Raw genomic sequence first — 18,412 nt, 5'->3', positions numbered from 1 at the left:
TTCCTCAAAGAGATAAAAATAGAACTACCGTATGATCCAGCAATTGTACTACTAGGTATTTACCCAAATAATACAAACATGCCAATTCAATTGGATACATGCACCCTAATATTTATAGCAACATTATATGATAGTCAAATTATGGAAACAAGGTAAGTGTCCATCGACTGATGAATGGATAAAGATGCGGCAAAGGGGTGCCTGGATGGCTCAGTTGGTTAACTGTCTGACTTTAGCTCAGGTCATGATCTCACAGTTTGTGGGTTCAAGCCCCATGTTGGGCTCTATGGTAACAGCTCAGAATCTGAAGCCTGCTTTGCATTCTGTGTCTCCCTCTCTCCCTGCCTCTCCCCTGCTCATGCTGTCTCTATGTCAAAAACAAACATTACAAAATTTTTGATACACACACACACACACACACACGCACACACTGGAATATTACTTAGCCATAAAAAGAATAAAATCTTACCATTTGTAATGACATGGACGGAGCTAGAGACTATTATCTAACTGAAGTAAGTCAGAAAAAGACAAATACCATATGATTTCACTCATATGTGGAATTTAAGAAACAAAACAAATGAGCAAAGGTAAAAAGAGACAGAGAGACAGAGAGAGAAAATAAGAGACTATTAACTCTAGAAAACAAACTGATGGTTACCAGAGGGGAGGTGTGGGAGAGGGGGAATGGGTTATAAGGATGTTGGGGGTTGAGGAGGGCATCTGTCATGATGAGCACTGTGTGTTGAATCATTAATTCTATACCTGAAACTAATATTACATTGCATGTTAACTAGAGTTGAACTGAAAATTTTTTTAAATGATGTGCTTCTGATCAACAAAGTGGCCTTTTACAGGTGAGGAGAACATCTGCACTTCCGAAACAGAAAGATAAAAAGACATGCACATACTCTGATTTTAGCTAATGTGCCTCACCTTTCTTCACTAAGAACACTGGCGGAAAAAGCCAAGTGGGTGGTACTCAATGGGAAAACCACCACTCGATGTCATTTCTGGTAATGCCATTATAAGCAATGAAGTCAGAAAGGCATATTTGTTCTCCAAATACTGTAACGGCACCCACAAGCGTACTTGCCAGTAATCAATTGTGCAATACCATATCATACTTCAAAGTCAGTGAGCTTTCTAAAGAAAAGTTAGGAAACAAGTTTAAGAGGATGTTACCTACTTACCTATCAGGGAAGCATAGACTTAGAAACATAATTTTATTCAAAGAATATATCAAAAATTTTCAACAAAAATGATAAAGATGACAAAAGAAAGAAGGGAAATGGTGTACACTTTGGGAGTCTTCAAAATTCCAAATTTGGAGAGTATCAGATGAGTTACAAAGAAACGGACATAATGCAATGAAAGCATAGGGAAAAATAAAAATAAAATAATCTACAATGAGCTATTTCAACTCTCAGAGAGGTTGGTTACCTGTCTGATTTTAAGGAAAATCACTGATCCTTGTCTGAATAGTATATGGAGAACTTTTTTTTAAAAAAAAAACACAGTAAAATGAAAACGGCTCAGAACATCAAGTGTGCCCTCAATGGGCTCCCAGAACTTTACTTTGACTACCAGCCCCATCAGGACCCTTTCTTTCCACCTTAACTAAAATGGCTGTTCTACCCAACACCTCTTTGGGTCTATTTCCCAATTTTATCTCAATCCTTACAACCCTACTGGTTTGACAAAGCTTGTATAAATGTCAACTTTTTTTTTTGCCTTTTTCTTTTGCCAAATCACTCAACAATTTCTTCTCTCTCCACTCCTAAACCTCTTTTTCCACCAGTTTTTTCTCTTCATCAAAGAGCTTATTGCTCAAGTTCCTTTCACCATAATTCTAATTCAAAATTTAAATGAAGGGTGAATTAATGTTTAAAATTATAATCCAAGAAAACTTTCTGAAAATAAAAGGCTCAATCTACATATCAAAAGGGCCCACCAGAGATCTGGGAAAACCGATATAAGATGATCCACTTTAAATATATCCTGGTAAAACCGTTAGGCATTATTAATAAAGAAATAAAAATCCCAAAGGCAGCAAAGCAAAAAGGACAAATAACATACATTGGTAAGAGAATTAAACTAGCAGCAGACTTCTTAAAAGCAACATGCAAAACAAGGCAAAAACAGATTAGCATTTTCAAGAGATTCAAGGAAAAAAGTGTGAACTAAATATTTTAAATCCATCCAAGCTATCCCTCAAGGATCAAGGCTATTGAAACAGTGTAACACATACAAGGGTATTTTGTACCCATGGGCAGTTCTTAAGCAATCAAGCTACTAAAAGATTAGTTTCATACACACTAAAGATGAGTAGGTAACTTTGGCAAAAAGGGAGAAAGATGAGTATTTAAGATACTTAATTATATCTAAGACCAAAACAAGGCTGGTGATAGATGAAGAATATACAAATGACCTATGTTCTGACAAGGTAGAGTAGACTAAAAAGTAAGAAAACAACATTAAGGGAAAGAGGAAAGTAACATAAACAATAGTGAGTTAGTAGTAGTAGAAGTAAAAACTGCCATAAAAGACTATCATGGCAGCAATAAAAGGTTAAATATAGATAAAGTGAGCTAAAAGCATCTATAAAAGGTATAGAAAACAAGGCAATCACTACAACAAAAATACGAATTTTTATAAATAGTCTGTCCAAAGAAATCTTAAGGAACAAGATCAAAGAAAAACACATGTGAAACAGAGCAAATATCAATAATGCATATTTACCAAGTGCACAACAGTGATCCTTATCAAACGTAACTATCGAACTTGATTTTGGCCCTTGAGGCCACATAGAAACACAATAATAACAGAAGATTTTTAAATACCACTCTTGGTCAAAACAAATCAAGTGGACAAAAAGTAATAAGTAAAAGTATAGATGACATAAATAATATAGTCAATAAGGTAGATCTTTCAGACTGATAGTAAACTTTACACTTTGAGAATATAGACTACCTTTTTCTCACACATACGTGGAATACTGATAAAAAACTGACCTTCTAAGTCACCAACAAAGGTTTAAGGGCATTCCAAAGGGTAAAATTATAATAAACAATATCCTGACCATCTTGTTACAAGTCTAGGATTTAATAACAATATTTTTAAAAAAGCCCTTCTACATTAAGAACCTTCTGCTGCACAAATTTTTGGTGAAGAAAAAATATAAACCTTCTAAAAAATATATTAAAATTCATGAGTACAATATAAAGCTGTGACCAGAGGAAAAATCATGGCACTAAGAGAAATGAAAACAATTTTTAATGCAAATAAATGAAACAGACCTGAAACTGAAGGGTGAAGCAAAAAAAACGACTAGAAATGACATAATAAAGGCAAAATCAGAAATTAATGAGATAGATAAAGGAAAATATTTCTCATTAATCAATCAGAATCCAAGTGAGTTGAAAAATAAATACCTTTATTAAAGTGGATAAAGGGAAGAAAGAAATAATAAAAAAATAACTAGAGGGAAACAGCCATTGAAGTAGAAGAAGTTTAAAAGTCATAAGAGACTACAATGCTTAACACTGTACAAATACATTTGGAAAACTAGACAAAATGGATAACTATTAAAATTGACCCTGTAGAGATAAAAAGCTTAAACAGTTCCATAGGAAAAAGTAGAGTTACAACGAACTGCCTCATAGAAAAACAGCAGAACCAGATGGCGCATATTCAAAAACCAAATAGTATCAACTTAAGAGAAATGGTTCTAGAACATAGGAAATAAAGTAAAATTTCCAAATTCTTTTTATGAAGTATAATGTTGATACCTAAATCTGATTAAAAAAATAGTACAAAAATAGAAAATTACAGATCAGCATCACTTATAAATACCTCTATGAAAATACTACAAAATATTAGTGAACATAGCTCAGCACCATATTAAGTAAATAATGTCCTATAATGAAGTGGGATTTATTCCTGGAAAGTAAGTTTGGTTCTATATTAGAAGCACAGTGATATATCATACCATATTAAGTGATCTGAGAAAAATGTATGATTATTTCCATATGCACTAAGTAAATCTTTGATGAAATTCAGTACTCATTCCATTAAAACAAAAAAATCCACTCAAGAACATAAAAATTGATGGTCATTTCCTTAATATGACTATAAGAACACACACATGCACACCCTCACATACATACCTCAGTCCTAAAGCCAGCATCACATTTAATGGGGTAAACTTCAGGCATTTCCATTAAGATCAGGGAGAAGTGGGGGTCAGAACTACCTTCACTGCTATTTACTACATACTGGATGTACTAGCAATACAATTAGACCAAAGAAATCAGAGATTAAGAACCGAAAGACAACTCTATCTACTTGTGTCTGAAAGGCTTCCTAAGAAAACCCTAGGTAATCATTACTAAAACTACCTCAAAGTCAGTGAATTTACAGGATATAAAATGAATATATGGAAATAAACAATGTTCATATAAACAAACAATAATCACTTAAAAGATAAAATAGTAGAGTGACAATACCAACAAAAGTGGTTTAATATTTGAGAACAAGTGTAGCAAGAAATGTGACAAACTTAATAGATGCAAAGAGTTAAAATACTCAAGAAGATAACAAAAGTAAAAGGGATGAAATACAAAACTATTCTTTGCTGTTGAAGAACATCTGTACATCATAACGATGTCAGGACTTGCCTAGGTTAATTTAAAATTTTAACAAAATTCCAGTAAAAATGCCAACATGTATTTTTTAAATGAAGCTAAACAAAAGAATACAGAAAACTATGAATATCTAGAATAACACTGAAAAAGAAAGCACAAAGCCTCATCAAATATTAAAATATATTACAAAGCCTCACACAGTAATGCACTAGTATAATAATAAAACATAATTAGACAAACCAGAAGGATTCAGTAGAAAGTACAGAAATGAACTCAAGTACATATGGAAGTTTAGTATATGATAAAGGTGGCATCTAGTATCACTGAAGCCAAAAAAATTTTTTTCAAGTCTATTTATTTTGAGAGAGAGAGAGAGAGAGAGAGAGAGAGAGCAAGCAGGAGACAGGCAGAGAGAGGAGGAGAAAGAGAGAATCCCAAGCAGGCCCCACATTGCCAGCACAGAGCCCAACATAGGGCACAAACTTAAGAACCATGAAATCATGACCTGAGCTGAAATCCAGAGTCGGGCACTCAACTAACTGAGCCACCCAGGTGCCTAGAAGCAAAAATTTTATTTAAAAAAAAAAATAACATTGGAAAAGCTAGAAAACCATTTAGAAAATGATAAGATTGAGGCAACACTTACTGTCATGTAAAAACATAAACTCTAAATTAATAAGGGATTTAAATGTAAAAAATGAAAACATACAATGAAATTCATATAAAATCTCTCTGTAGAACAGGTTTTTAATCACGATTGAAGACCCATAGTAAATAAAATACATTTGGCCCCATTAAAAATAAAGTTTCACCTTCTATGTGGAAATAAAACATGACAAGTATAATCAAAGGACAGAAGGCAAATCGAAAGAAATTATTTACAAAATCTGTAATTGATGATGGGCTTATATGTTTAAAGAACTCTTCAAAACTGAGGGAATAAAAAACAAACAAAAAAGAGAAAAACAGGTTAAAGACATAATCAGACATTACACACACACAGACACACACACAAATTATTTAAAACTAGCCCTTTTTGCTTTTGGCAAAAGGCAATACAACGACTAGATTTACCCTTCCACTACCTGTGGGAAAAGGCATAAAATGAAAGATACAAATGTTTTTGGATGTTAAACAGGCAGCATAAGACTGAGATCCTTTAGAAAATGGGAAATGGGGGTGGGGGGATTAGTTGAGCCCCTCTGATGCCCCAGCATTCTGCCTGGTGACAATTCTAAACTCAAGAACAGACAGGGAAATCCTAACCACAGGACTGCAATCCTGCTGACATAGTCCTTGAGTTCAGAGAGGCTCCTGAAGAGCCTGAAATTCCAGAGAGGATTTTAGAAGAGGAGAAGAGGGAGCTACATAGGGTGAGGGGAGGGCAGGGGCAGGAGGGGAGGAAGCTCCAGAAAAATCTGTATTAGGACCTCCTTATCTGTAGTATAAAAGGTGGAGCCAAGGACCAATAGGAGTAGAGAGAACTCCCCGGGTTCACAAAGAGCTGGGAATTGAATTCTGTTAAGTCCTCACATGCAATTCCATTAGAAATCACAGAACTTCAGAGCGTAGAACTAAGAATAAATTATCCACAGAGTAAAGGCTACTATAGACTCATTTTAGCAAAGCTTAAAAAATAGCCACAAAATGAACATGAATTTCTTGGAGCCATCTCCAAGAAATTAGAGGTTTATTAGATTAAAAAATGGAGAAGCTATACAATGTAAACACTAATCCAAAGAAAGGGGGAAATGGGGGTGTGGTAAAATTAATATCAGATAAAGTTGATCTCTGAAATATTACTAGCTATAAAAACTCACAATCTCAGTCAAAATCCTTGCAGGTTTGGGAGCAGAAATTGACAAACTGATTCTAAAGTATTGCATATGGAATTAGTTGCAAAGCAGCCAGAAAAGTCGAAATAATTTTGAAAAAAAGAACAAAGCTGGAAGACTCTTCCTACTTTCCAGACCATGAACTGCGATGACTGTACGATACTGTAACAGAGGATCCAGAAATAGACTAATTCATAGATGGTCAATAATTTTGACAGAAGAGCCAAAGCAATTCACTGGGGTTCACTTCAACACCATGTTGGAGCAACTGCACATATGTATGCTCCCCCTTTCCTCAGAACAGGGCCTTGACCCTGATTTGGTACCAAATACAAACTCGAAACCAACCAGGAATCTAAATATAAGAGTTGTATAAAACTCCTTGTAGAAATCTCATGAGAAAACATTTTATGATCCTAGCTTAGGAGAGAAGTAGCACAAATCATAAAAAGAAAATCATAAGCTGCCTCATTATAATTAAAAACAACTGCTTTCTGAAAGACACAGATAAGAGAATGAAAAGATAAGCTACAGATGTAGAAAGCATCTGCAAGCAAGTATCTGACAAAATGTTCCTATCCTTAAAAAATAAAGCTCTTTTAAGACCATCTCATTTAAAAATGGGAGCATATAATTCATCAAAGAAGATAAAAGACTGGTGAATATATACATGAAAGATGTTCCGTATCATTATCATTACATAACGGATGCAAATTAAGACTACTAGATATGTACCTATGTACTATAATGGCTAAAATTTTAAAAACTAATGAAACCAAGTGGTGGCAAGATGTGGAGAACTACTCATCACCGGTGGGAACATATAACAATGGTACAACCACTCTGGAAAATGGTTTGGCTGCTTCTTTTAAATTAAACATACGCTTCCATATAATCCAGAAATCCCACTCCTAGTTATTTACCTGGAAGTTGTGAAAACATATGCCTACAAAACTTTACATGAATGCTTACAGCAATTTTACTAATAATTGCCCCCAAACTGGAAATAACGCAGATCTCCAACAGGAACAGATACACTGCAATGTATCTGTTTTCAATGGAATACTACCTGTCATTCAAGAAGAATGAACTACTAATAACTACAGCCCAGGTAAATCTCACGAACATTATGCTCAGTGAAGGAAGCCACACACAAGGGTATATATCCTATAATCCCATTTATATGGCATTCCTTAAAAAATGCAAAAACTAGGGAGGCAGAACTCATTGCCAGGGGCTAGAGGAGTGAGAGAAGGGGACTGACTGGGTCCGGGGGAGGAGAGGAAGCATGAGGATGATAGAACATTCTGTCTCGTGATTGTAGCAGTGGTTGTATGATATGCATGTGTCAAAACACATCAATCTGTACAGTTAAAAGGGTGAATTTTACTGTTTGTAAATTATACTTCACAAAACCTAACCTTAAAAAAGTATGCAGACATTTAAAGGATTTTAATATACATTGCCAAATTGCCCTTCCATTAACTTAATTTCTTCTACTCCTGTTTAATTTACATTCCCACTGGCAGTCTACTGGTGCCCGCACTTCATCAGCTCAGTATCATCAGATTATTATTTCAGGCTTTTTCAATCTGATAAGTTCTTTTAAAATGCTACCTTGCCGTTTTTATCCCCATCTCTCTTCTTTCTAGCGACAGTGAACTGTTGTTTCTCCATTTCTGGCTGCTGTATTTCTTCTCCGTTCTGTTAGTTCCTTTTAATCACTGGTTTAAGAAAATATTTAGTGTTTTTCTTATTAATATTTTTGAGTTTGCTACATCTCCTCAAATATCTGTCATAATTCTACTTTCCAGTTTCTCATTTCTTTAAACTTTTTAAATATAGATATCTTAAAATTTGAAATTTCTCAATATTTTCTAGGATTTGTTCATTTGTACCATTATTTAATAATGTCTTCCTCATCCTCAGAGTTCACGTAAATATTCAACTGTGATTTCTAAAATTTTTTATAGATTCAATTTTTAAGGTTTTAAATCTCTTTTGGCTGATACAGGGGCTACCACCCACGTGTAGTTACTGAAAGTTAAATTAATTGAAATTAAGCAATTTCTCTGTGTTTTCTTCTAGTTTTATGGTTTCAGGCCTTGCATTTAAGTCTTCAGTCCATTCTGAGTTAATTTTTGTGTGTGGTGTGTAAGAGTCCGGTTCCATTCTTTCGCATGCAGCTGTTCCACCGTTATCTACTGAAGAAACCGTCCTTTCCCCATTGTCTATCACTGCTGCCCTTGTCAGAGACTAGTTCATTGTCTACGCGTGGGTTTATTTCTGAGCTCTCTTTTCTGTTCCACTGCTTTTATGCCAACAGAATACTGTTTTAATACTATAACATTGTCATTTCGTTTGGAATCAGGAAGTATGATGCTTCCAACTTTCTTCTCAAGATTGCTTGGGCTTCTCACGGTCTTTTGTGGTCCCATACAGATCTTAGGGATTCTTTTTTCTGAATCCATGGAAAATGCAATTGGAATTTTGATAGGGATTGCAGTGAATCTGTAGACTGCTTTGGGTAGTATGGACATTTAAACAATATCTTTGCAATCCATGAACATGGGTCATGGTAATGAGTCTTTCAACTGACACCAAAAGCATAGGCAACGAAACCTAACACAAGTAGAACTACATCAAACCAAAAAGATTCTGCACAGCAAGGAAGTCATCAACAAAATAAAAAAGCAAACTACCAAATTGTAGAAAATATTTGCAAACCATAGATATGATAAAGCGTTAATATCCAAAATACAGAAGAGCTCATACAACTCACTAGCAAGAAAATAAGCCAATTAAAAAATATACAAAGGGCCTGCATAGACACTTTTCCAAAGAAGGCATACACATGCCCAACAGGTATAAGAAAAGGTGCTCAATATTATCATCAGGGAAATGAACACCAAAACCACAAGGAGATATCACTCAATACATGTTAGGATGGCTATTATAAAAAAGACAAGAGATAACCGTATTAGGGAGGGTGTGAAGAGAAGGGAACCCTTGTGCACTGTAGAGTCTTTATGCAAAACAGTCAAGCTGTTCCTCTCAACACAACCATCACATGATTCAGCAATCCAACTTCTGGGCATATATCAAAAGGAAAATAAATCATTATCTTAAAGAGATATGTGCACTCCCGGGTTACTGCATCATTTTTCACAAGAGCCAAAATATGTAAATGACCTTAGTGTTCACTGATGGATGGATGAATGAATAAAGAAAATGTGGTATACACATGCAACAGAATGATTCAGCCATAAAAGGAAATATGCCATTTATGACATCCTGGATGAACCTGGAGGACATTAAGTCAGACACAGAAAGACTATATTACATCTCACTTATATGTGGCATGTAAAACAGTGAAACTTACAGAACCAGTGAGTATAAAACTGACTGCTGGGGTTGGGGTGGGTGGGGGGAGGAAATGGGGAGACGCTGATCAAAAAAGATGAAAAGTGCCAGGGCTCTAACATACAGCATGGTGACTACAGTTAATAATGTTGTGTACTGCAAATTTGCTAAGAGTAGATTGAAGTGTTCTTACCACAACACCAAACAAAAGAGTAGCTACATGAAATGATAAATTCATTAATTAAACAGATGATGGTAATCACTATACAACATAGATGATATCATCACTTTGCACGCCTTTAAAAAATCATGTTGTACAACCTAAATATATGCATTTTTTGTTTGTCAATCCTACCTCATGAAAGCTGGGGGGGAGGGGGAAGAGGCAAAGTAAGGTAAAAAAAAATTAAGTTAAATTTAAAATTTAGTTCCTCAGTCACATTAGCCACATTTTTTAGGGATTCTTTTTTAGAGTAGTTTTAGATTCAATTCTGGCAAATTTGGAGCCATTCAGGTAGAACTGAGTGGGAAGTATAGTGAGTTTTCATATATCCTCTGTCTCCCCCGGGCTGTCTCCCCACTATCCCCACCCCATACCAGAGCCTTATGCCTGTTAAAATGGATCAACCTACATTCATTACATAGCAGCACACCATTATAACCCAAAGTCTATGGTTCGGATTAGGGCTCATTTTTGGTGTTGAACATTCTGAGTTTTGACAAATGTGTAGTGACATGTGTCCACCATGGCAGTATCAGACAGGACGGTTTCACTTCGCTAAAAGTCCTCCGTGCTCTGCCTCTGCCTTTTCATCACTCCCTTCCCACTAACCCCTGGCAATCACTGATCTTTATAGTGTCTCCACAGTTTCACCTTTTCAAAAACATTGTAGAGTTGAAATTATACAGATTTTCACTTAGTAATATGCATTTAAGTTTCCTCCATGTCTTGACTGCTCATTTCTGGTTAACAATGAGTAATAGTGCCTTATTCGGGTATACCACAGTCTATGTATCCATTCACCTATTAAAAGAAATCTTCGTTGCTTCAAGTTTTGGCAACTATGAATAAAGCTTCTATAAACATGTGTGTGTAGGTTTTTGTGTGGATATAAGTTTTCAACTCCTTTGGGTAAATACCAAGCAGTGTAATTGCAGATCATATGTTATGAATATGTTCAGTTTTTAAAGAAACCGCCAAACTGTCTGCCACAGTGGCCACACCATGTTGCATTCCCAGAAGCAACGAATGAGAGTTCCGGATGCACACCATCCTCATCCGCACTTGGTGGCACACTACCCATGTATCAGGTGCTTGATGGCCACATGTGGCTCATGGCTGCCGTGCTGGACAGTACCATATAGGATACTTCCATCATCAGAAAAATTTCCACTGGAAAAGCTGCTCTGTTTAAGACTTAAGTGTTTATGGGGCACCTGGATGGCTCAGTCGGTTGAGCATCTGACTTTGGCTCAGGTCATGATCTCACCACTCGTGAGTTCGAGTCCCTCATCAGGCTCTGTGCTGACAGCTCAGCTTCAGATACTGTGTCTCCCCCTCTCTCTGTGCTTCCCCCCGCCCCCATGCTCATGCTCTGTCTCTCCCTGTTTCTCAATAATAAATAAATGTTAACAAAAAAAATTTTTTAAAGACTTAAGTGTTTATATAAAGAGAAGCTAGTATGTCTTTTAATTTTTTTGTTCTCTGCACAAATCCACCCCTTCTCCCACTGAATTTTGAAGGTCCTTTGTTTATATTCACTCTGAAGTTCAAATTTCAGCCACCTTACTATATGTCCACCAACAAATTAACCCGAGTCTCAGTTTCCTCATCCTAAGTACTTATCAATTTAGCGCATTAAATGAAATAAACAAAATAAGATAAATCACAACATTCATCATATTAATCCTCATTTATAAACTCTTCCTGGGTTAGGAGTTTGTTTTTTCAATGTCTCAGTATGATACTTTAAGGATCCCTACTGAAAGCAAAAGCTTAATACTGTACTTACCCGATCTGGATTTCTATAACCTAATAGTAGATTCGCTGCTTTTATATCACCATGAACATATTCATTTTCATGTATATATTCTAGAACATCCAACTGGGAAAAGAAATATATGAGGTTATATTGATATCTATTTCAAACTCATGATCAGCTTGAACATTTTGAATATAGAATAACAGGTATTTTTTCTTATTAACAATAACAAAATGACATATTATACAGTTATGTGTTTGTCTATTCTAAAACATCACATGAACTGGTCACTTACACTGGAAAAAAAGTTGAATAACATGGTCCTCAAATATCAAGTGTTTTAACTAAACTTCTGATGTAAGGGGACCGAGATTCAACAATGCCCATGCCTGACAGCCTGGTGGCCAAATCACACTGTACAAGGAGGAAAATATCCGAGATCCACTGTACAATAATCATGAAGCCCACTTGGGAATTTTTCACCCAAGCAGTGAGTATAAATCAGGTTTTGGAAACCTCAGAATAAACACCATGTCCCCAAGCTCAGAGAAAGGCATTTTCCCTGTGGACAGTAACAGAAAAAACCTGAGCTTCATCTTTGGAGCCCTTGAGCCTCACATATTACCTTCACCCAGTGCTCAATAAACATTTGCTGGCTGGCTAAACGAATGAATGGATGAACGGGAAAATTAACGAGTTCTATTTGCCACATCCCAACCTGGCATGAGTAGTTTCATTCTATTTAAAATGGAAAAAATAAAATGGAGCTTGGGCAAACCCAACACAAACAAGATAAGACAAATATGTGGTATAAACAAAATGTGTGCATGGGTGCTATTAAGATTTCATTGCTTCTTATTTGGCAAAGTATATATTATTCATTGCCATACTAATTACTGCCACCATCCCAAACTCATAATAAAAACTGCATAGCGCCCCATACGGTCACATGTTTAGTATGGAAAATAATATATTTTGCCATAGTTTGCATTGTTATAAATATAAGTGACAAAAGAGAGGTTATTCTTATAGCAATGCAAGCTTGTTCTGATATGTAAAACAAAGCTGTGAGGGGAAAAAAAATCAGACTGTAGAACCAATGCCTAATTGAGTTTGTAGTGCCAAACACAGCACATTCTGTCACTTACAGAGCCCACTGTTATCAATTTTACCAAAATAGCCTCTACTCTAAATAACTGACATTTCTAGGGCAATAATCCTTCATTCTCTGATAATTCCACAAAGGGCAACGATTTGTGTATTGTAACAAGTAAATAATCTGAAAATGAGGCATGTGAAATAAGTCATTCCTTCTTACCATTCGGACACCTAGCTGCAGGACAGTTGACTTTTTAAAAGTACCATTCTGGTCTGAGATCTTCTGTAAATCTATTCCTAGTCTTTCCATTACCATAAATCTGTAACTATAAGAAAGAGATGTCAAAAAGAGATCTTAAGATAGCAATGCTTGAAACTGCTTATTTATGAATTTGAAACAAGGAAAAATACCCTCAACCTAACAATGAAGAATATTGCAACCTGAGCCATTAAAGAATGAGTGTACATTAATAATCTTGCTGTTCTTTTACAGAAAAATGCTAGCCAGTATTTACTTTGCAGTTAGTTTTGTAGTAGAAGAGAACACCGTGCTGAAAGGTGCATACTCACTCTCAGACCACTGAAAAGAAACTACTCTTTCTAAATTAGAGAGTTCTGAGTTTGATTCATTTTGATTCCATCACCTTCTCTCTGTGTGACCTTGAACAAATTATGTGTCCGGACAGAAAATTTTATTTATATTTGTTTCTTGAGCTTATAAATCATAATTACTTTCTCTATACACTTACAAACATGACTTTTTAAAAAAAAATGTACTTCTTTTCTGTTTGGCACCTCTGGCCCCTCTTTTCTTCCCTCACTTAACATAACCACATCGGTCCCTATTCTTTACTGACCTACATATCTACACATGAACACAGACATAAATGAAATTTTGTCCATGTTTTACAAAAAATGTGATTATATGCACTTTTCTGCATCATACTTTTTTCATTAATATCTCACTGAAATCCTTCCAAATAAACTGTATTAGTTTTTTTTAATGTTTGTTTATTCTGAGAGGGAGAGAGGGGCAGAGAGAGAGAATCTCAAGTGGGCTCTGCATGCTCACAGCATGAGCCCGACATGGTGTTCGATCCCACGAACTGTGAGATCATGACCTGAGCCAAAATCAAGAGTCAGACACTTAATCACCAAGCCACCTAGATGCCCCTCAACTGGTATAGCTGTAATTGATTTCTTTAATGGGCTGCAGAATAATTACATGATATGGATTTACCATGACCTACTCAGTTACTCAGTCCTCTATTAGCAGCCCTTTACTTGTTTCAAGATTACTGTTTGTTCCTTTTTTATTGAGAGCATTTAAAGACCATTTAAAAAAGGCACTGAACACCAAGCCTATTTTCTCACTTAGGAAAGAAAGAAAACATCACCAGCTTAAAAGGCTATTGAAAGGACAAAATGGGGTACCTAAAAAATATAACTTTTTCTTTTTAAAGTTTTTTAATGTTTATTTTTGAGAGAGAGAGACAGAGCACAAGCAGGGGAGTGGGCAGAGAGACAGGGAGACACAGAATCTGAAGCAGGCTCCAGCTCCAAGCTGTCAGCACAGAGCCTGATGTAGGGCTCGAACTCATGAACTGCGAGATCATGACCTGAGCTAAATTTGGATGCTTAACCAGTGAGCTACCCAGGTGCCCTGAATTTTTTTCTCCCTTAAAAATCACTACTCACTTATTTATATGCGATGACTAGCCATATGTGATGATTTAAAAAATATTTCTACAAATTCTTTGTTGTGCCCTTTCTCAAGAAATGAAGTTTAATTGAATCTCCTCTCTCTCATATGGAGTGGACTTAGTGACTTGCCTCTAGCAAAGAGGCTAGAGCAGAAATGATGTGATATATCACTATAAGATTTGAAATAAGTTGGTCAAAGAAAGACTAATACTATATGGTTTCACCCATATGTGGAAACAAAAGAAACAAAACAGATGAACATGGCGGGGGGCGGGGGGCGGAGAGAAGGAAGCAAGCCCTAAGAGTCTCCTAACTATAAAGAACAAACAGAGTTGTTGGAGGGGCATGGTGGGGGATGGGGTAAATGGATGATGGCGATTAAGGAGGGCACTTTTTATGATGAGCACTGGGTATTGTATGTAAGTGTATTGTATGTAGAATCCCTACATTCTACTCCTGAAACCAATATTACACTATATATATTAACTAACTAGAATTTAAATAAAATTTTGAAAAAAAAAAAGTTTTAATTATAAAAAGGCTATGGCTTTCTTCTTGGATGCATGTTGTTGCATGTGTGTGTGTTTGTGTGTCTGTGTGTGTGCACATGCACACATGCTCTCTTTTTCCCCCTCTCTCTCCATTCCAATTATTTCCTCTAGGGGAAGCCAGCTACTGTGTCTTTATATCATTGAGGCAGCCTATGGAGAGACCTACATGGTGGGAAACTGAGGCCTTCCAACAGCCACAGGAGTGACCTTGAGAAGTGATCCTTCCCCAGTCAAGTAGGGAGATGACTGTAACCTAGCAGGCAGCTAACTACATCCTCAGAAGTCCCGAGCTGGTAAGCCAGGTGTAGAAACTGATCATGGAAACTAAGACACTATTAGTCTGTTGTTATGAACCACTATGGTTTGGGTAACCAATTATACAGCAACAGGTATTAGACCATATAAGAAACAGTTATAGAATAACACTTGATTATAATAATTCCATTTTACCTTCTTCCCTTGAATTCAGTAATTCCGGATCCATAAAACATAGGAATTCCTAAATAATCAAGTTGCTTGAGTTTTATCCAGTTTTTGACTACAAAAACAAATTTAACAGGAAAAAAGACATATATTTTTAGAAATGTTATTTCTCCCTTTTACATAGATCCCAAAACTTAGCTAATCTAAATAGAAATTAGACCTTCCTGGAAAATGTTTTAAAGAATCTAATATCTATCTATCGGTGGCTTTTAAATTCTCTTTATCACCATAATTAACATAAAAACATACACAGAAATTTTAAATTAACTCAATTATAACCAAAACAAAACTAGTCATGGTCATAAAATCCATTGCTTTCATATACACAATGTTTCTGTTCATGAAAAAAAAAACCATTCCCTTATATGTTAAATTCCAAAACATATGTTCAAAAAATTAAAATAAAATAAAATATAACATATGTTAACTACCAAAGAATGAGTAGAGAGATAGCTTTTTCTTTTCCATTACTTAAAAATCTAAAGCCGTGGTAGTTGAAAAAATAGAAATTGGGCAGAAAAAATCATTTGCAATGAAATTGTTATCCAGAAACACTTTTGATTTAATTTAGTTAAAAAAAAAAAAAAATCCACTTCAACCATCAGGTAGCTTATTTTCCACTTTTCCACTATATATGTTTAATGTGCAAGACACCTCTATGATAAATGATCAAGTTTAATGGATTCTGTCTCCCTGACATAGTTTGAGCAGTTAGTAAAGACTACTTTTGTAACATTTAGGTTTTATTAAGGAAAACAAGGTTAATTATTGAGTCTAGACTCATTGTTCCTTTTCTTAAATATAATGTAGAGGACCTTACCTATATCATTTTTATTCATGTCACCTTCCGTAAAGCTTTACTTAGTGCATCTATACCCTACAGTATTTATAAAATGCTTCAGTTATTCTTCAGCTCTGTTCAGATTCATTTCTCACTCAATTCCTCTAACTGGTGGTTCTTACATGTGATTTCCAGCTCCAACTGATTTCCCAACATTCAGGTTTCTAACACTTTTAGCTTATGTTCTAAATCATTTTGATGTTTAATCATTTCTATATACCTTACACTAATCCATTCTATGGCCATTCCTTTTGTTTATATATCTACTGCCCTTTTTAATATCTCTTCTTTATGACCTTCGACTCCAAATGGTTTTCTATGAAAAATATGATTTCATTCTACTAGCTTTCACACTTAAAGAACTCTTGGTAGCTTAGACCAACAACCTAATATTATATATAAAGTAGTAGAAACAACTTTGATTTGAAATATATAACTCATTATGTATGTAATCTCAACATTCATATGCCATCTATCTTATTGTTATATAATAGTTGATTATATCATTTTACAATAAAACTTGTGATTGAGAAGAATTTTCCAAAAGGCCAGAAAAGAGAAAACTATTAACATCCACTTTAGCAAACTCTATATACAGAAGTAACTTGTTTTGCTAAATTTACTTACTATAGTCTTTTTTTGCAGCTCTTTGATAAAATTTAAGTTCTGAAAATAATGGGCCATTTTCCTGATATTCCTATAAAAGACAAGGACAATTAATTTTATTAGGAAAAAATAATCTTAAAGATAGATTTGGTATTTCAACTGTGAAAATACAAGTATGCATTGGTAATATATAATAGTGTTTGAACAATTTATTATAAAATACAGGCATCAAATTTCCACTAAAAATCTTAGAAAAGCACTAAATTAATAAACTCATGTTTAAGTTTAACATCCTGTAATGCTATGTCTATACAATCTTACACATGAAAGTAGCCTTCTTATGGAAAGAACTTACTAAAAGTACTGAGAACTGTATACACACACACACACACACACACACACACACACAGACATTGAGTGTCTACCAACATGGACATCAGGGTAGATATACTGCAAATGACCCTGGGGTTCATTCATACATGATACCTTTACTAAGTGTCTACATATCTCATTCATTGTGTTAGGCATAGGGGATACAAACAAAAATAAAATTCAAAGACACTCAGAACTAGAACATTTACAGTAGTGCATTGCTGAAACATAGTTTTTCTCCCTAAAAAAACCTCCATTCTCAGAGATAGCCAAATCGAGACTAATGCATTGGTGGAACGAGTCTATCCTAAACAACCGTGGCCTAATTATTTACATAAGCTCAGCAAGAATAAAGATTGTTCATGAGGACTTTTTTGAAGTCTGCTTTGCTGAGTCCCTTTTATAAGGAATCTCCAGGTTGAGCTTAGTAGCCGCTCTGGGCCAGCAGGCTTGTTAGTCTGTGAGGATGATATTTAAAGATGGGGGTCAGCCCCTATTAAAGTTTCAGGGATCTCTCTGGAGTTAAGTGAACCGACTCAGAAGAACCCTTAACCTGGTGAGGTGATCCAGATCCAGTCGATCAGCTTGAACTGATCCTCAAAAAGACTCTTGACTCCAGGATCTCCAGCCCTGCTCCAGCCACACCCCGGAAGCTGGCTGGTCTAGCACGGCAGAAGCCTGAGGAATTATCGGTCCAGTAAAATAAACTGTCCTGCCACTTTGCCATCGGACTGGCAAATGTTGCCCCAGAAAGCTGGGGAAACAGCAAAAGTTCCTGATAGGATGTTCTGTTGGTATTAATTGCCTCTGACCTTGGCATGGGATTTCAACATGGCAAAGGGTAAGGGGAGTCTACTCCTTTACCGCCAGACTCTAATGGAGGGTCTTCAAGTGGCCGCTAGATGGCCCACCAATTTGGCTACGGTTAGAA

General features: G+C 35.6%; 1 protein-coding gene across 4 annotated transcripts in view; it reads right to left on the bottom strand.

Annotated features, from left to right (window-relative positions):
- The window catches only part of VRK2 (VRK serine/threonine kinase 2), a 101,904-nt gene that overhangs the window by 53,591 nt on the left and 29,901 nt on the right, over positions 1-18,412 (bottom strand). For all 4 annotated transcript variants that reach the window (XM_029937405.1, XM_029937406.1, XM_029937408.1 and 1 more), the window contains 4 exons: positions 17,131-17,200; positions 15,630-15,717; positions 13,145-13,250; positions 11,857-11,949 (listed from right to left, as the gene is read on the bottom strand). In XM_029937405.1, the coding sequence (XP_029793265.1) occupies positions 11,857-11,949; positions 13,145-13,250; positions 15,630-15,717; positions 17,131-17,200 (357 nt within the window). The remainder of the gene's footprint in view (positions 1-11,856; positions 11,950-13,144; positions 13,251-15,629; positions 15,718-17,130; positions 17,201-18,412) is intronic.

This window comes from Suricata suricatta, chromosome 4, assembly GCF_006229205.1.
Source record: "Suricata suricatta isolate VVHF042 chromosome 4, meerkat_22Aug2017_6uvM2_HiC, whole genome shotgun sequence".
Taxonomy (NCBI): Eukaryota; Metazoa; Chordata; class Mammalia; order Carnivora; family Herpestidae; genus Suricata; species Suricata suricatta.
Note: the sequence above shows the minus strand (reverse complement) of the source record. Positions and strands in the feature narration are given on the sequence as shown.